The 18,844-nt window shown below is 48.6% G+C and overlaps 1 protein-coding gene and 1 long non-coding RNA gene across 2 annotated transcripts; both read left to right on the plus strand.

The window, feature by feature from the left end:
* Positions 1–1,518: 1,518 nt before the first annotated feature.
* On the plus strand, positions 1,519–6,104 carry LOC123068037 (uncharacterized). The gene is made up of 6 exons (XM_044490558.1): positions 1,519–1,755; positions 1,957–2,088; positions 2,191–2,280; positions 3,913–4,362; positions 4,574–4,709; positions 5,400–6,104. The coding sequence occupies exons 1-6, from the start codon at positions 1,519–1,521 to the stop codon at positions 5,534–5,536; spliced, it is 1,182 nt and encodes a 393-aa protein (XP_044346493.1). The 3' UTR covers positions 5,537–6,104.
* Positions 6,105–13,791: 7,687 nt separating this feature from the next.
* Positions 13,792–18,662, plus strand: LOC123072685 (uncharacterized). The gene is made up of 7 exons (XR_006435302.1): positions 13,792–14,420; positions 14,837–14,929; positions 15,024–15,127; positions 15,531–16,823; positions 16,998–17,120; positions 17,496–17,681; positions 18,187–18,662. It is a non-coding gene; the product is annotated as an uncharacterized lncRNA (long non-coding RNA).
* The last annotated feature ends 182 nt before the right edge of the window (positions 18,663–18,844 follow it).

The following is an 18,844-nucleotide window of genomic DNA, read 5'->3' on the forward strand; positions in this document are numbered from 1 at the left end:
TGATGGAGAGGCCAGATAGCTTATGTGCACGAGTCCTGACACTACAAGAAATCTGTTAATACGTGACGGATCTAGTCCGTCACAGATTAATGAAAAATTGTCATGGGTGCCCATCCTTGAAGGATTTGAAATCCGTCATGTATATCGCGTCATAATTTGATATCGTACCAGTCATGACGGATCTTGGCCGTCATGGATCTGCCCCAGGCCCGCCCAGGCCCAAGTCTTTGTGACGGAACAATCCGTCATGGACCAACGCCACGTAGGATTTTCAATTGACTAATTCGAATGATGTGGCTGCCTACGTGGATACTATTTTTCGTCACAAAATTCATCATGGATTTAGGCAAAATTTAAATCTGGTTGAGACCATTAGCCCATTTCTTTTGACCGAAATTTGACCCAATATCTTTTTAACATAATGTGTTACACAAATCCTAATGCCAATGTGTCGCATGAACCGGGCGGCGGCGGCGGCGGCAGCGTGGAGTCGCGAGGAGTTGCGTGGGAGAGAGATTGGGGGCTGGCTGCGCGGGAGGGAGGGAGGAGTGGCCTAGCAGGTTTAGGGTTAGCATTTTATACGCGGGGCTGTTAGTCGGGCTTGAGCGGGCTTGAGCGGGCCTGCGGGGCTGTAGCAGTCCATCCATGACAGTTTTCGGGAACATCATCAGAAATCCGTCATGCATTGACAACTTTCTTGTAGTGAAGGGACGGTATTACCCAGATGGGGATTTTTTGCAGGCGGGATGCCCAGTGAACGCCTCTACTACGTGGAAAGCTATTATCACCGGCAGGGAAGTGCTTAAGCAGGGTTTGATCCATAGAGTCGGTGATGGAATGACTACGGAAGTGTGGCATGATAACTGGATACAAGGAAGTTCATCCTTTAAACCAGTGTGTAACATGGGGGGTGATCTGATACACATGGTAGCGGATTTGATTAACTAAGATGGTGAATGGAATGAGGAAATAATCAGAAGGAATTTCCGGATGCGAGCGCTATACTCAACATGCCAAGAACACGGATGGCTATTTCTGATTTTTGGACATGGGGACACGAAAGATCTGGGATTTTCACGGTCCGATCCGCATATCGTATGCTTATGGAAGAACAACAAGCAAAGTTCATTCAAGTTGGGAATTCATCCCAAGGTGAGGAAACCTGGAAGTCGTTATGGCGGATTCAGGTACAACCAAAAATAAGGATTTTTTGGTGGCGAGTCCTCAAAGGATTTCCGCCGGCAAAGGAGGAGCTGTGTAGGAGGCATATAGGGGAGGATTCCACTTGCCCAATGTGTGGTCACCAAGAGGAGTCACTTCATCACTCTCTGGTGATGTGCGATCATGCAAAATTGTTCTGGAGGGAAGCTGAGAATTTTTTCGACTTCAAATTACCCCGGCTACACCCAGTTACTTGGTCACGGGATTTGCTAGACCCGGGGTTTGTCAGCAAGGCTAGAGCGGCCATCATTATCTCAGTTATGTGGGCAATATGGTCGAGCAGGAACAAGTACACCCATGAGGAGGTTAAGTACCAGCCTGGTCGGTGGTTCTAGTGCAAGAACTCATTCATGCTTTGTATATTCCGGCCACTCCTCTGTAGTTCACCAGAGGAACAATGTGGACTGGATACCACCAGAGCCCGACTGTGTAAAGGTTAACACAGATGATGCGGTTGATGTGAATGGGGGAATTTCAGCCATTGGACTTGTGGCAAGAGATCAGGACGGACTCGTGCTCGCCAGAAGTCGTAAGGTAAGAGGGGTGACTGACCCGTATGTTGCTGAACTCCTAGGGGTGCGAGAAGTTGTGCGTCTAGCTATGGAGAAGGGCTGGACGTGGGTTGCCATTGAAACGGACTGCCAAGCTGTCACGGAGGAATGGAGGGCGTCGAAGTGCCGATCGATGGGAAGCCCAGTAATCAGCGAAATCAAATCATATCTCCAAAACTTTCAGGGGCTGTGCATCAGCTACGTGAGAAGAGAGGCCAACAAGGCTGCTCATTGGTGTGCTCAGGAGGGCCTCAAGAGTGCCTCGGATGTTATTCTTTTTGATGTATTCCCTGATTCTCTGATAGTGCAATCTGATGTAAACCGTCACATAATTGAATAAATGCCTAGAGGACGGTTCTAAAAAAAAACTCCATAAATTGAGTTTGACGATTTATGGTTGTCGTCTGATTTTTTCTAGGAGGAGGGGGAGGGAGGTTACATACTGGAGAGGAGTTGGTTGTGGTCGAATTCGAAAAGCGGGACGGGGTCGATGCAGGGGGTAAACGAGGTACCAGTACATCCATGGATGGAACGCCCTTCTCTTCGCCGTTGTTGGGGCCGGAGCTGGAGGCGACGACGTTGAAAGGCAGGCCACCCATGCCCTCCCCCCCCCCCCCCCCCCCCCCCGACGAGGCTGGGGGTGGTGGTGATATTTTTACGGTTAAACCGCTAGCGCGAATTTGAGAGTTATTATTATCCAGAGATTTGGAGAAATTGGTGAGTTAGTTCTTCAAGAATCTAAAAGCTTAGGAACTCGCTGGAGCGGCAATGCTGAACCAACCATCGAATTTGAGTAATTGAGGTAAAAACAAGGGCCACATAGACTTGTTGGGGGCGAATTGACTACACGATCTCACTGGCTACGGTTGTGAGGTGGAGTTGAAATCAACATGGATTAGGGTTGTGAGGTGGAGCAGAAATCCGCACGAGTTAAGGTTGCGAGGTAGAGTTTAAAGTCGGTGTGTGGTTGCAAAGTGGAGTCTAAGCCAACGCAGAATAAGATCACAAGGTGGAGTTGAAGTCAATGCCGATTGGTGGAGCTGCTGGTACATCATTCAAATGAGCACACCGTGGCACCAACTAGGTAGCCGTTGAGCCAACCAAAATTTAAATCATGGTACAACCATTCTTCGTTTCTAGTGCAATTGTTGGTTTAATTTTTTGCCAGATACAAAATTTGTTGATCTTAACATTTCCTCTAATGTGTCATTATACATATGTTATTTTTGTCTCTTAAATGGTTACTCCTAAATAAAACTCGATCACTTGTTCTTCTTTAAAATATGTTCAATTAGAGTTCCGTTTTTTCACTTCCAAAAATGCCACCTATGATTTTGCCCTTTACATATACCCATGTAGTAAAAAGGCTGATGTTTTGGACATAATTCTAGTAAAACATGGAAGCAGATTAATGAGCTTGAGCTCGAGTGACCAATAAAATCTAGAAAAAACAGAAATAAAAAGATCTGAAGAAAAGATATGGCAGTTTTTGATAAATGTTTTAAATGCTTGACTTCCACGAATGCCATTTCATGATGAAATTTGGCAAGCATTGAAAACATTTGTCAAAGTTTGTCGCTAATTTTTTTTAAATTTTGTTTTCAACTTCTTTGGAATTTTACTGTTCACTCAAGCTCATGTGAGGTCGAGCTGAGAAGGGCACTTTCGGTAAAACATCTAAAACTTTCGCTCTCAGTATAGTTTAAGTGTTTGTATTCGGTGTGTAAAAATTGTATTTGTATCTGTAGGAACGCCCATAATCTCTTATTTTTTTAATTTTATAACTTGATTAATAAATACTCCCTCCGTCCGGAAATAGTTGTCATCAAAATGGATAAAAGGGGACGTATCTAGATGTATTTTAGTTCTAGATATATCTCTTTTTATCCATTTTGATGGCAAGTATTTTCGGACGGAGGGAGTAGTGGTTAAATTATCAAAACGATGTTTTGAAGGGAGTACACTGTTAAAAAAAATCCCATTTCATATATAGAGTATTTCTCATAGCAGTATGGAATTTTTTAGGTCGTATATACAACCCCCATTAAGCAATCTGATTATTATTATTATATATCTAGTTCAAAGTTTATTTTTTAGAATTCGGCATTTTTATGACTTCTTTTTTAGCGTATGTTTACAGGCGGGTGATAGGCGCCGGCGGACCGGCCCAAATTTGGGCCGGTCCGCTCGCAGCCATACGATTTGGATGATGCTAACCGTAAGATACACAACGGGCCGGTACAGAAAAGATTCCCCTGAATCTCGTCGCTTCTTTCATCTCGCCGGCCGCACAAGCTCTCTGTTTGCTGCCATACCACAAGCCCACGCGGCCCGCGCCGCCAAGCGGGCCGTCGCCGTCGTGTCCCCATCCTTTCCAGCTCGAGCGCCGCCGCTGCCGCAACACTGTTCCGGTTGCACGCCGGAATCGAATCCGCTCGTCTCTTCTCGTCCGACTCCTCCCCGCCAGTCTCCGAGTTGCCGCCTGAAGCGGCGGGTCGGGTCGGATTCAGAGAGGGACCTGCCACTCTCCACCTCGCCCTCCGGCGACGGCGGCGGCGACCTCGCTTGGCCGAACCACACCGACACGCCGGTGAGTTCCGACCCGCCTTGCCCCCCTCGCTCCCCCAGATCCCTCTCGCTGGGAGGACCCCTGCCTAAAATGGTAAATTCTGAACTATGCCCCGTTTGATAGCTCAGTTTTTTTCCAAGTATTGTTCGGAAGAATGCAGAGGCCGGTGGTTCAAGCGACAATACATAAGCGTAGCGAAGCATTCACATGTGAAAGCCATTGAATAATTCAGGTACATGGCGCACGAACTCTACTTATTTGGACTGCAGAAATGGTTTCTTGTGTTCATGCACCGGACACAAGTTTTCCCACGCTCAATCTTGTGAAGAACAACAACAACAACAACAACAACGAAAACCACACCACCGGTAACTTGAGATTGCTTCTGAATCCATAATGAAGTCTTCTTCTCACCCCAGATTTTCTCCCAGTTTCCTTATCCTGAAAACACACCCTGAGATCACTAAAGGGAGAGAAAAAAGAAAACCGTACCTGAGTTCCTTAAATTGATATGGGTAGATAACATCGGGAGCTAAGAACTATCAGTATATATTCATGCCATCTAATTTAACTGAGATTCCTTAAAATACTTGCAAATTAAAACGATGAAAAACAGTAGGGAGTTTTTTAGACATTGAATCGGTTGATTATCTGCACACATTTGTTCAAAATCCTGCAATGCACAACTTGATACTTTACACTGAAACTGAAACATTGTTCCCACTCATCATTCGTACCATGTCTCCTCTGCCGCATAAGATCTCCAAACTGAATGGAGCAATTGCGCGCAGTTCTGAAAATTGCTTGCTCCTAAGTGAATTAATTCGAAGGGAACTTACTCCCAAAGGGACCTTTATACTAAACTGAAGGAAATATGTTTTGCAATAAAAAATATCAACTAAATAATCAGGACTGATATAAGTGCAGAAAAATATTGGAGCCATATTGCTGAGTCTTGCACTAATGCAAAGCACATTTAGCCTTGTAAGAAGTAGGGAAATAAATGAACATTGGACTATGTCTTATACATATGTTAATAAATTTTGTTTTGCCAGCAGGTGGAATAGGGAAGGTATGCCGTATGCTTACAGATTTCCTTCGGAGTTGTTTGCCAACAAACATATCAACTGGAGATGGTATCAGCTTGAAGTTGAGGGCATCCTTTGATATTATACTCCACCTGACCAGAGGATGACAAACCTTTCAAGCAGGATAGTGCCCCACAATCTTTGATGGTTAAGTTGGTCAATGCCTTGCATGAGTGGAGCCTTATGGTTATTAAAGCTGAACACGTCATTATTTCAACTTCACTTAGCTCAAGCTCGTCTTCCTCAGAACAATTGAAGTCAATCTTAACATCCTTCAGGGAGGACATACCAATCAAGGATAGTTTCTTCAGATATGGCAGCTCCTCAAATGGTGGCAGGGTCTTCATTGCCGTACAGTTTTGGAGTTGGAGGCTTTCCAAATTGCCGAGTGAGAAATTTCCTCCCAACCATGTTGGAGTAGCACCGGCATAGTTTATGACAAGAAGATGTGCAAGGTCACCATGTGGTTGAAGACCCTCGATCACTTCTTTCTGAACATCACTATTTTCTCCCCATGAGAGTGACAGTGTCCTCAGATATTCCTTATCTTTAATCATTGCACTACTGGCCTCTGCCTTATCTTTGACATTCTCAAGACCAAGGATACTAAGCGACCCTTTGATGTCCTCTAAGTGTTCCAGCTGCGAAATATTAAAGTCACTCCCTTTTTGAGCCTGAAACTCATGCAGCTCTTGTAGAAACTTAAGTTGTCCAACTCTTGGTATCTTTGAGTGCAATGATCCTGACCCCGGAACAAGCAGATATTGTAGGTTCAAGAGATAACTGATAGACTTATGATGGATAAGTCTGTGTACTAGGGTCCTTGTGGGGCTGCAGCACATGGTCCTTGTGGCAGTTAGGAGGATAAAGTCCTGGACCATCAAGGACTGGCTGTTAGGATAGAGTTCTGTTCTTGACCATCAAGGACTGTCAGTTAGCATCTTAGACTGGCATCTTAGCAGCATCTTAGCATATGCCTTGGCTGGCTAGCAGCCTATAAATATGTATCCCCAACCCCTCAGGTTGGTATGGCATTGTGTGAGAAATAAACCAACGAAAATTGTCCCAACTCTCCTAGTGTCATCCACAACTATCAATGCTCAGGTTGAAAGGTCTAACAAGTGGTATCAGAGCCAGGTTAACCTGCACCCTGAGCATTTCCTGTGAGCAGCCCAAGTCGGTAGCAGCAGCTGCTCCGTCTGCCTCTGGTTACCTTCCTCCCTCCGGACTGTCGAGCAGCAACTCGTCTTCATCAGCCTCCTCTTCACGCAACAGCCCCCCTGCAGCGAGCCATGTCTGCAGGTCGCTCTCAGCACACGGCTACCTCGAGCATGCGGCGCCGGCAAGAGGCCGAGCGCGCCGTGGCAGAGGAGCGTGAGCGAGCGGCTGTAGCAGCGGCTGCTGCGGCGGCAAGAGTGTCGAGGCTGGCTGCAGCGGAGCTGGCAGCAGCCAGAGCGGAGGTAGAAGCAGCCAGGGCGGAGGTAGAAGCAGCAGCAGCAGCAGAAGCAGCCCGTGAGGCTACGGCGGATGCCAAGGCACTCCGCGGCAGCCCCGGCAGCTCCAGCAGCTCCGCGCCTGCGGACGACGGCGCCGACGCAGATCGCGCCAGAGTGGCGCAGGAGCGGACGGCGCAGTGGGCAGCCGAGCACGCCCGCGCTCCAGGTGGAGGCGCGCACCGCGACGGCGGCTGCAACGACCAGGACCGCGGCCTCTACGAGGTCCGGACTGTGGTCAGGGATGTTGGTTCCAGTGTTGGGTGGCCTACCCTCACTAAAACCAACTACGTCGAGTGGGCCGGGATCATGAAGGTTAGGCTCCAGGTGCGGCGCATGTGGGAGGCAGTCCAGGACAGCAACGTCGACCACCTAGAGGATCGACGGGCGCTGGACGCCCTCATCGCCGCAGTCCCGCCCGAGATGCAGTTCTCGCTTTCCAACAAGCGGACTGCCAAGGAGGCTTGGGACGCCATCGCCGCAGCACGCATCGGCAGCGACCGTGCTCGCAAGTCCACCCTACAGGCACTTCGTAAGGAGTGGGAGAACCTGGGCTTCAAGCCAGGTGAGGACGTTGATGACTTTGCTCTCCGTCTCAACACTCTGCTGCAGAAGATGGTGAAGTTTGGCGATGCCACCTACACCGAGGAGAGAGCTGTCGAGAAGCTTTTTCGGTGCATTCCCGAGAAGTACAAGCAGATGGCTCGCTCGATCGAGTCGTTGCTGGACCTCTCCACGATGACGATCGAGGAGGCGATAGGTCGACTCAAGGTCGTCGACACCGACGAGCCACAGCCCCCCTCGGGGCCTGTCACCACCGGCGGGAAGCTGCTCCTAACTCGGGAGCAGTGGGATCCCAGCCTTGGTGACAAGAAGAAGGGGGAGCCTTCCTCCTCGACGGGCGGCCGCAAGCGTGGCAAGCAGCGTAAGGCGCGAAGAGGCCCCCCGGGCAGGGCACAAGGACGTGCCGAAGGTGACGCCCGCGGAGGCGCCAAGGACGGCGCCGCTGGCAAGCCCAGGCCGGCACAAGACAACAGTTGCCACAACTGTGGCCGGTTTGGCCATTGGGCCAATGAGTGTCGGCAACCACGACAAGGCCAGGCTCACGTCGCACAGGCGAAGGAGGAGGAGACGGCTCTGTTCATGGCACATGCAAGCATTGAGCTACCCTCGGCGACTCCAGTCGCAAAGGCTTTCATCCACCTCGATGAGCCAAAAGCACACGCTCTTCTAGGCGATGGCTCCGAGAAGGACAAGGCTACGGGGTGGTGCCTCGACACCGGCGCCACCCACCACATGACCGGTCGAAGGGAATTCTTCGCCGAGCTCGACTCCGATGCGCGAGGCTCCGTCAAGTTCGGGGATGCCTCCGCTGTGGAGATAAAGGGCGTCGGCTCCGTCATCTTCACCACCAAGATGGGAGAGCACCGGCTGCTCACCGGTGTCTACTACATCCCCGCGCTAAGGAATTCCATCATCAGCTTGGGACAGCTGGATGAGAACGGCTCACGCGTGCTGATTGAGCATGGGGTCCTACGCATCTGGGATCGCCAGCGTCGCCTTCTCGCCAAGGTGCCCAGAGGTGAAAATCGACTCTACGTCCTTGATGTGCAGGTGGCACAACCGGTCTGTCTCGCTGTCCGTCGAGACGACGAGGCGTGGCAGTGGCATGAGCGCTTTGGGCACCTTCACTTTGAGGCCCTGAAGCGTCTAAGTGCCAAGGAGATGGTGCGAGGCCTGCCATGCCTCGACCATGTGGAGCAGTTCTGCGACATCTGCGTACTGACAAAGCAGAGACGACTCCCCTTTCCCCAACAGGCGAGTTTTCGGGCTAAGGAGAAGCTGGAGCTCGTGCACGGAGACCTGTGCGGCCCGGTGACGCCAGCCACACCAGGAGGTCGACGCTACTTCCTGCTGCTCGTCGACGATCTCTCCCGCTACATGTGGGTGATGATCCTCGGCAGTAAGGGAGAAGCGGCGGACGCCATCAGGCGCGCGCAGATTGGTGTGGAGGCGGAGAGCGGCCGCAAATTGCGCGTGTTGCGCACTGACAACGGCGGCGAGTTCACGGCGGCTGAATTCGCGTCGTACTGCGCCGATGAGGGCATCCAGCGCCACTACTCCGCGCCGTACATCCCGCAGCAAAACGGCGTCGTCGAGCGGCGCAACCAGACGGTTGTGGGGATGGCTCGGGCTCTCCTCAAGCAGAGAGGGATGCCGGCTGTCTTCTGGGGAGAGGCGGTGCTAACGGCCGTCTACATCCTCAACCGCTCTCCTACTAAGGCACTCAACGGCAGAACTCCGTACGAGGCCTGGCATGGGCGGAAGCCGGCGGTCTCCCATTTGCGGGTCTTTGGCTGCCTTGCGTTCGCCAAGGAGCTCGGCCACATCGGCAAGCTCGACGACAGGAGCACTCCGGGAGTCTTCATCGGCTACGCGGAGGGCTCAAAGGCCTACCGCATCCTCGACCCAAAGACACAACGTGTGCGCACAGCGCGAGACGTCGTGTTCAACGAAGGGCGAGGGTGGCAATGGGACAAGGCGGTGGACGACGGCTCGACGCCGACGTATGACGACTTCATTGTCGAGTACGCTCACTTCAAGGAAGCTGGGGGAGCAAGCAGCTCCTCTTCACCGGGCACGTCTACCCCGGCCCCCAAAACTACATCGACTCCGGCGCCTGCTACACCGACGACACCACAACCGGCGACGCCGCATACTCCAGCCCCGGCGGTCGCCACTCCGGGCTCGTCTTCATCAGCACCAGCTCACGCAGAGCACAACCCGATGAAGTTCGCTTCCCCGCTCACTCACGACGAGGAGCGGGTCGACGCATGGTATGGAGGCGAACCGCTGCGGTACCGTACGATGGATAATGTGCTCGGCGACCAGCCGGTGCCAGGACTGGTGCCACGTGACCTGGAGGCACAGCTACAGCTCGTGTGTGAAGACGGCGAACCACGGTCCTTTGCAGAGGCCGAGAGAGACGCGGCATGGCGCGCCGCGATGAAGTTGGAGATGGATGCGGTCGAGCAAAACCGCACCTGGGAGCTTGCTGATCTCCCTCGAGGTCACCGCGCAATCACCCTTAAGTGGGTGTTCAAGCTGAAGAGGGATGGAGCCGGCGCCATCATCAAGCACAAGGCTCGTTTGGTGGCCCGAGGCTTCTTGCAGCAGGAAGGAGTCGACTTCGACGACGCTTTCGCTCCCGTGGCACGGATGGAGTCCGTGCGACTTCTCCTTGCGCTGGCTGCCCAGGAGGGCTGGCGTGTTCACCACATGGACGTTAAGTCGGCATTCCTCAACGGCGACTTGAAGGAGGAAGTCTACGTGCATCAGCCACCGGGGTTTACGATTCCCGGCCAGGAGGGCAAGGTGCTCCGCCTGCGCAAGGCTCTCTATGGCCTGCGGCAGGCACCCAGGGCGTGGAACGCCAAGCTGGACTCCACGCTGAAGAAGATGGGTTTCGAGCAGAGCCCGCATGAGGCTGCCGTCTACCGACGGGGGAGTGGAGGAAATGCCCTGCTGGTGGGCGTCTACGTTGACGACCTGGTGATCACCGGCACCAAAGATGCAGAGGTGGCGGCGTTCAAGGAAGACATGAAGGCCACGTTCCAGATGAGTGACCTGGGGCTCCTCTCCTTCTATCTAGGGATTGAGGTGCACCAGGACCACTCCGGGATCGCGCTTCGACAGTCCGCCTACGCCAAGCGCATCGTTGAGCTAGCTGGGCTCACCGACTGCCATCCAGCTCTCACTCCGATGGAGGAGAGGCTGAAACTAAGTCGCGACAGCACGACGGAGGAAGTGGATGCTACGCAGTACCGACGCCTTGTGGGGAGTCTTCGCTACCTCACTCACACACGGCCGGACTTGGCATTCTCCGTCGGCTATGTCAGTCGGTTCATGGAGCGACCAACGTCGGAACACCAGCAGGCAGTGAAGAGGATCGTCCGCTACATAGCAGGGACCCTCGACCACGACCTCCATTACCCTAGGTGCCCTGGGGCGGCACACTTCGTCGGGTACAGCGACAGCGACCACGCCGGCGACATCGACACCAGCAAGAGCACGAGCGGGATCCTCCTCTTCCTCGGCAAGTGTCTCGTGAGCTGGCAATCAGTCAAGCAGCAGGTGGTGGCCCTGTCCAGCTGTGAGGCTGAGTACATAGCGGCCTCCACCGCCTGTACTCAGGCGCTCTGGCTTGCTCGACTGCTTGGTGATCTTCTCGTTCAAGACACCAGAACGGTGCAGCTCCTGGTGGACAGCAAGTCCGCCCTGGCCCTGGCAAAGAACCCCGTGTTCCACGAACGGAGCAAGCACATCCGACTGAGGTATCACTTCATCCGCAGCTGTGTGGAAGAAGGGAGCATCGAGGCGAGCTACATCAACACCAAGGATCAGCTCGCAGACCTGCTCACCAAGCCCCTTGGGAGGGTCAAGTTCCTCGAACTTTGCTCCAGGATTGGGATGATTCAACTCTCCCACAAGACGACATACAAGACTTAGGGGGAGAATGATGGATAAGTCTGTGTACTAGGGTCCTTGTGGGGCTGCAGCACATGGTCCTTGTGGCAGTTAGGAGGATAAAGTCCTGGACCATCAAGGACTGGCTGTTAGGATAGAGTTCTGTTCTTGACCATCAAGGACTGTCAGTTAGCATCTTAGACTGGCATCTTAGCAGCATCTTAGCATATGTCTTGGCTGGCTAGCAGCCTATAAATATGTATCCCCAACCCCTCAGGTTGGTATGGCATTGTGTGAGAAATAAACCAACGAAAATTGTCCCAACTCTCCTAGTGTCATCCACAACTATCAATGCTCAGGTTGAAAGGTCTAACAACTTAGGCAAATCACTTAGACCACTCCAATGTGTGATGTCCAATACTATTAGGTGGTAGAGCTTACATATAGCCTCAGGCAAAGGTTTATGCTGGTCAGAACTGTACCTCAGTTCTAAATAGCGAAGATGGATGAACTTTTCGACACTGGATAGCAAACTGTCAACATTGAAGGGCATTGCTGATAACTTAAGTATCTGAACATAACTTAATTTCTCCAAAGCCCCTACAAACTTTTCAGAGATTTTTTCATCATATATACCTACAAGCATTAAACTCTCCAAAGTTTTCAGAATACCTTTATTCTCAATTTCATCCAACTTTTTTTCAAAGGTTTTATGTTGTCCTATAATTTCATCCTTGTAGACTGACTCAGTCCAGATGCCCACATGACGAATGGTTGGGAAGACCTTTGGAGAATCTGAGCCATCAACAAGAAGGCATTCATGCACTGAAACTTCTTGGGCTACATCATGCATTAAATCATGCACAATGAAGTGCTGTTCATCTTTCTGAAAGAAGCTCCGGTCTACCAAATCATCAAAGCTGTCACTTCCGGCATCTTCTAATTTCTTTCTCTCGTCCATGACAAAACCAAGAGCAACCCACATACGTATCAACTGTTCCTTCTCAAATCTGTAACCTTTTGGAAACATAGCACAATATGAGAATAGCTGCTGAAGGTGATAGGGGAGGTGATTGTAACTGAGCTTTAGTGCTGGTATGATATCATCCACTGTATTTGATAACTTCCATTCATCACTTTTTAAAATACGGTTCCAGTAAGGTTCCGTAAGGTTTCTCCTCAAGAGTGTGGCTACACTTTTGGCCGCTAAAGGATTTCCTTTCAGCTTGATGGCTATCTCTTTCCCAATTCCTTGAAGCTTATTCTCTCCTTGATAATTCTCATCACGAAATATGCATCTTTTGAAGAAGGGCCAAAATGTTTCATCATCCATACCACCTAAGTTGATATGTCCCTCCACTTTGCTTTTTACGTTGGCAACATATAACTTCCGTGTTGTCATCAAAATCACATTACCCTTGGAATCTGCACATTTAAGTGGAGCCAACAGCTTGTCCCAGCGAGCCTCGCTCTCTTCCCAGATGTCATCCAAAACAAGCAGATATCTTTTCTTGTGCAAGTACGTGTTGATCACAAGTTGAAGCCCATCGAGATGTTTGATGTGTGCGTACTCCGAGGCAGGTGCTATTTCTTCCAGAATCCCTTGTGCGAGCTTGATTTCATCAAAGTTAGCAGATACATGCACCCAGATCTTGACGTGGAAGTCAGCTTCCACTTGCGGGTCATGGTACACTAGTCGAGCAAGTGTGGTCTTCCCAACACCTCCATGACCAACTATTGGAAGAACCAGAAGCTCTTGATCACTGGATGCACTTGTACTAATTAGTTTTAGAATATCAGCCTTCTCCTTCCTCGGGAACAACTTGGATTCAGTGAAGAATTGTACTGTCCCGCCTATGTTTGTGCTTGTGTTTTGAATTGCTGCAAGCAGTTTATCATTTTTCTCAAGCAAGAGAGCAGCGTGAACAATGTCACAGATCTTATGCAGGCTGTCCACAGTTTGTCCAATGTCTTCGATTTCAGATCTTGTCAATTTCCCCTTGGATTGAGTCATAGATTTCACTTTTGATGTGAACTGATTGCTGCCCTTTAGTTTCATCTTTTGTATCTGTTCATTGTACATGTGAAGTGCTAGAATTAGAACTCTTTTGTTCATATCGACAATACAAACTTTGATTTCGCAGTGCAAAGCAGCATCAACATAAAGAAAACTGAGCACCAACAATCGCAGAGGAAAAAGGAGAAAAAGGTTGTTTGAAATGTGAATTGTAGGTCTATTAAAATCTAACATATAAAGCCTCAAGAAGTGCTAGGCACAACCAATGCCTCTAGCGCACGGTACCACACGAGGGAAAAAAGACCACCGCGCCGCGCCGCGCGTGGGGGGTGCAGCGCACCAGGCGAGCAGAAAAACACATCGCACCGCACGAGGTAGAAAACGACATCGAACCCTAGCCCCAATCCATAGCCCTGCGCCCCTCGCTCCTCCCTCCCTCGCCCGCCGCCGCTCCCTCCCACCACCTCCTCCTCCTCCTTCTGCGCCCTAGGAGCCCCGCTGCCGCCTGCTACTCCTCCACCGCCTCGCCTCTTCCTCCTCCCCGCCTTCCCATCGCTTAGGTTGGCGGTTAGCGGCGGCTCGATCCACTCCGTGGTTTCAGATGGGCTGCCTTCCCCATCTCTTGTCCGTGTCTGGTGCCGTCACTCGATCTCGATCTTGGGAGCATGCAGGAGAGAAGCATCGTGCCTATTGCCAGGACGGGACATGGGGGTGGAGGCGAGCGAGAGAGTGGGTGTTGCTGAAGAAGCTGGGGAGGCAAGACGAGGGCGGCGTGGCGTTTCGTGGCCGCGGTGGCCGGAGGGGCGGCTCCACGTCGCGGTGTATGAGGTGCCTAGAGGAGGATGCTGCGGCAGGTTAAACTCCTCTCCCGTTGTAGAGCAGTCCGCAGTGCCGTCACCGTCGTCCTTGCCTTCGAGCCATCCGTGCCGCCGTCGCCGTCGCCTAGAGGATGCCGGTAGGAAGCAGCAGCTCGCCGTTTCCTTGGTCCCCGCCGACGCCAAGCAAGAAGAGAAGGTGAGATCGAATTCGTTTGATCTTTCTTTTTCCCTGTCCCTCCCATGGATTTTCCCGGATCTTGGTGAGCTCCTCAACCACCAGATTTTGCGTGTTATGTGAATCCAATCCTTCCGCCTGCAGGGGGTGCTTTGGGGTTTCTGTAGGGACGAGGAGAGGATTTGTGATGCGCATCGCCGCCCCTCTCTCTTTCTCTCGACTCAATCTCATTTTTTCCTTCTAAACAGTCAAATTGCCAGTCAGTTTAGCTGTACTGAGCGACAAAGAAAAATGTGCAGGCTTCTCTTTGTATCCCATGCACGTGTGCTGTAGTTGTAGCAAGAAAATTCTTCGGATTTCCCTGGCAATCTGTCAGTTTAGCTTCAGGCATTCCTTTGTATCATTCAGACTTATAGTAATTTTCTTACTTTCTGTAGGCACGTGTGCTGTAGGTGTAGCAAATTGGACAAGCTACATCGCTAATGCCGGGTGTATGGAGCTCAGGAAGGCTATCTGCAACAAGCTTCAGGGTACGTGCACACGGATGCATTTCTTATTTTCAGAATATCCATATTGAATAAGTAGTCTAATTGACTTCCTTGTCGCTCGGTTATCGATATGCAGAGGATAATGGTCTAACCTATAGCCCAGATCATGTGCTAGCGACCAATGGGGCTAAGCAATGCACTACACATGCTGTTCTTGATGTTCTCTCATGTGGTGACGAGGTAAAGTTATCATCTTTGTATATCACAATTTTCTAGGATAAACACTTTTCATCCTTTTTGTTGTTCCATGTTCCTAAAATTTGTTCGTTGCAAGGGAAAGAGCCATTCTTGCACTGCTCTAAACACATCACAAGTAGGTAGGTTAGGTTATTTATGTGAAGTTGTCTTGCTATATATGTTGTGGAACCAAGGTGTCTATTGACCAAATGAAGAATGATATATCTATCTGCATATTTTTCTTTTTAGATGAATTTGACTAACTATGCCTACTCTTTCAGCTTAAAGTGTATTTGAGAACCCATGCACTTGACCAAATGGTTCAAGCAGTAGCTGCTTCATTTGGCATTAGAATGATTACCAAGTTTTGCTACGAACTTATGCTGCTACTATAACCTTTTTGTAGGTAAATTTGAAGCCTAAGGTGCCAACAAAGGTAGTTTGTGCTGAACATCTTGAGTTACAGAACGAGATACTCACACAGAAAAGTAGAGATGCACAATAGTTTTAGCTTTTCAGGGATTGTTCTTGTTGGGTTCAGCTTTCGCCGGCATGTTGTTATTACAGAGTTACCGTATCTCTTTGAATCGTCATATGTACTCCAAACTCTTATAGATTATGCAACTAGCTAATGGTTGGAACTTTTACTCAGCTTTATTATAGGTGGCACAAAGTCATGTTAGTTGCCATTTTATTGCTACAGATATGTTCTTGTTCTGACTGTTTATGTGATGATTATATCCATGTGTATGTAGCACAACCTCATGTTTACACGTGGCTTGAAATCGGCTGTACTTTTTTTGCTTTTGTTACAAGATATATCATCAATTTCTTGTCTGGATGTACTTTTATTAGTTTGCTTCTAACTGCATCTTAATATGTACTCGGTAGGCTCTACAGGATTCGATGATGGATGTGTGAATGTGAGCAATCAGGATATAAATTTCTTCCAACAGCAAGGCATGCTGATTAGATTCAGGAATATGTTCTTGCGTCTCAGCTTTGCAGCTTCACGTTGTAGGACTAATATTTGGTACCTGACATGAGATTGAGAAATACCATGCTTTAATTAATTAGTACATACCTTGTGCAGGGCACATAAAATATATCTGATATCGCTTTTTTGTTATTTATATTTTTATCTTTTCTACCCTAATTCAGTAGCACCATTTCTTGATGTTATTTCTCTATAGGATTGTTGCTTCCACTATAGCTTTTCCCCTCTGAAATGAATTTGAATTAGGTCACTTTAGTGTCAAGGTAAAAATTTCTTTGTTCTCGGGAAGAGCCAGTATCCTAGGTGATCGTTAAATATTATTAATAATTACCAATTAATAATTATGTGCTTGACTGTTTGTTGATGACCAATAATTATGTATTTCACTTATAAGTAACTATCTAATTTGCATGTTCCATTTTATTTCAGATGTAACACATTCTTTATATGTATTATGATGGATTTTAGATATGCTCACTTGATATCATTTTTTCTCTTGACTCTAAAACAGGTATGTACAAGCTATTTAAGAGGGCCAAGAAGGCGGAATAGCCTCGCTTATACAGTTTCTGACTGCTAACAGTGCCATCATCAATGAGCTTCACTCTAAAGTCTGTTCATGGGAGGGTTGGGCTTCCTTCAATGCTAGGGATGAAATTGGAGAATAAACAAGGGGTTGACATGCTTGTGAAGTTCTATTAGGTATGCTTCTCTCTCTCCCGAAATCTTTCGGTTCCTGAAGCACAAACCCTGTCAGTTTGTCCATACGTAGATTTTTTTCCTTCTTGTTGGTGCACTATTCTCGGGTTTTTAGACCATTTGAGAGGGCCAAGAAGGCGGAATAGCCTCGCTTATACAGTTTCTGACTGCTAACAGTGCCATCATCAATGAGCTTCACTCTAAAGTCTGTTCATGGGAGGGTTGGGCTTCCTTCAATGCTAGGGCTGAAATTGGAGAATAATTAAACAAGGGGTTGACATGCTTGTGAAGTTCTATTAGGTATGCTTCTCTGTCTCCCCAAATCTTTCGGTTCCTGAAGCACAAACCCTGTCAGTTTGTCCATATGTAGATTTTTTCCCTTCTTGTTGGTGCACTATTCTCGGGTTTTTTGTGTGTTTCTTTCTTGCGGCCAGCTTGACCATTTACTCTGGAAGGAGTTATTCAACTAAAAAAGAGCGAACAAGTTGAGATTCTTTTGTCTTGTCTATATCGTTCCTACAATGTTGTTTGGGTTGATTTTCTTGCTTTTTTGTAGTTTGTGGAGAGAGTTAAGTAGTAGGGTAGCCTTTCTATGGTGGCGATCGCATGCTGTGCAGCCGAGTGTAGTTAATTTGGTGGTTCATGTTACAAGAAAAATCATTGCTCTGTTTGTAGGTTTCAGGTTCCTTTTGTTGTGAGGTGCTCCATGGCCCTTTGCTTGGATGCTCTGTGGTGAGGCAACAGAGATAATTAGCAGTCTTGTATACTAACCAAGAGAACATCCATTTCATGATTTTGGGTATTGGGTTCTCTTTGCTAAACCAGCTGCAGCTAGATGAGAGAAGTAGTAAGTAATATCAGGTGCATAATTTCTATCAGTCTGTGTATTCTAATGACTACCGATATCCCCTTTCCTGTAGTGTGGCACTGAATCAATAGTCATTTTTGCACAATCATGTGTCATGTTCCTTTATGAATCATATAATATCAAGAGACAACTTATGGAACTGTTCAGATTTTTATGGCAGCCCTAACTTCGCTAGGTAATAACTTTATTTGGTCTTTATCCAACTGGTTTTTATCATATCAAATTACTGCAGAGCGTACTGATTTTTTTGTCACCGAGCAACGGTGCCTTTCAGTTCAACTAGCAGTTTAAACCTCCGAAGGTTTAAGGTGAACAATGAGATATTTTTGGGTTTGTTTGAACTGTTGTGTCTGTCCACTTGAGTGCCTCCATATGTGGTTCTCCTGTTGCATTAGTTATATTATTATTTTTGATCATCTTGCCCAAAACTAAAGTTTCACTACATGAAAAATGACTACTTTATTTTATACCATGTTATCCTCTTTCTCTTCCCCACAGGACAGCGTCTCCCCGTGTTCTCGATCCGGCGCCGCCACATATCATGATTCTGGATTGGGCGCAGGTCATCGCCATAAGAGAGCCTGGCTGGTGTGGTCTTCATGCTTGGTGTGGAGAAGCACGGGGGATGAGTAGGACGGGCATGGGGAAGGAGCAGCTAGGCCGGAGCTCCGGCGTTGTTCGCGTCATGGTCGAATGGAGCCGGCCATCACTATGGGCTGCTGCTCGCCGGTCGTCGTTTATCCAATCTCAGTTGCTCATCTTTGGCTTCACCATCTTCCTCCCCTGATCATGCATCTATTTTAGATCATATAATTATGCTATATCATATATGTTGTTTAGTTCAGACTTGTGCATGTGCATGCATTGGCATTGATTTAGACAGAGATATTGCATGATTTGTACATAGAAGGAGTACGGATGATCTAGGAATAAATGTTTGAATAAAGTTAGTAGTGAGATTTAGATAGAGGTTACCTGCACTGTTCTGTTTTATGTAGATTCTAAGCTGCAAAATCATACATTGTCCTGTTAGTAATTTGTTTGAGTTGTGAGTTTACGCATTTTCCCTTGGAATGTTTGTATGTGTGATCACTGGCTTTTAGGTTCCCAGTGGTATATCATGAGAAGTTTTTTACTCTGCACCGGGTGATCAACT

Source organism: Triticum aestivum, chromosome 3B, assembly GCF_018294505.1.
Source record: "Triticum aestivum cultivar Chinese Spring chromosome 3B, IWGSC CS RefSeq v2.1, whole genome shotgun sequence".
Lineage (NCBI taxonomy): Eukaryota > Viridiplantae > Streptophyta > Magnoliopsida > Poales > Poaceae > Triticum > Triticum aestivum.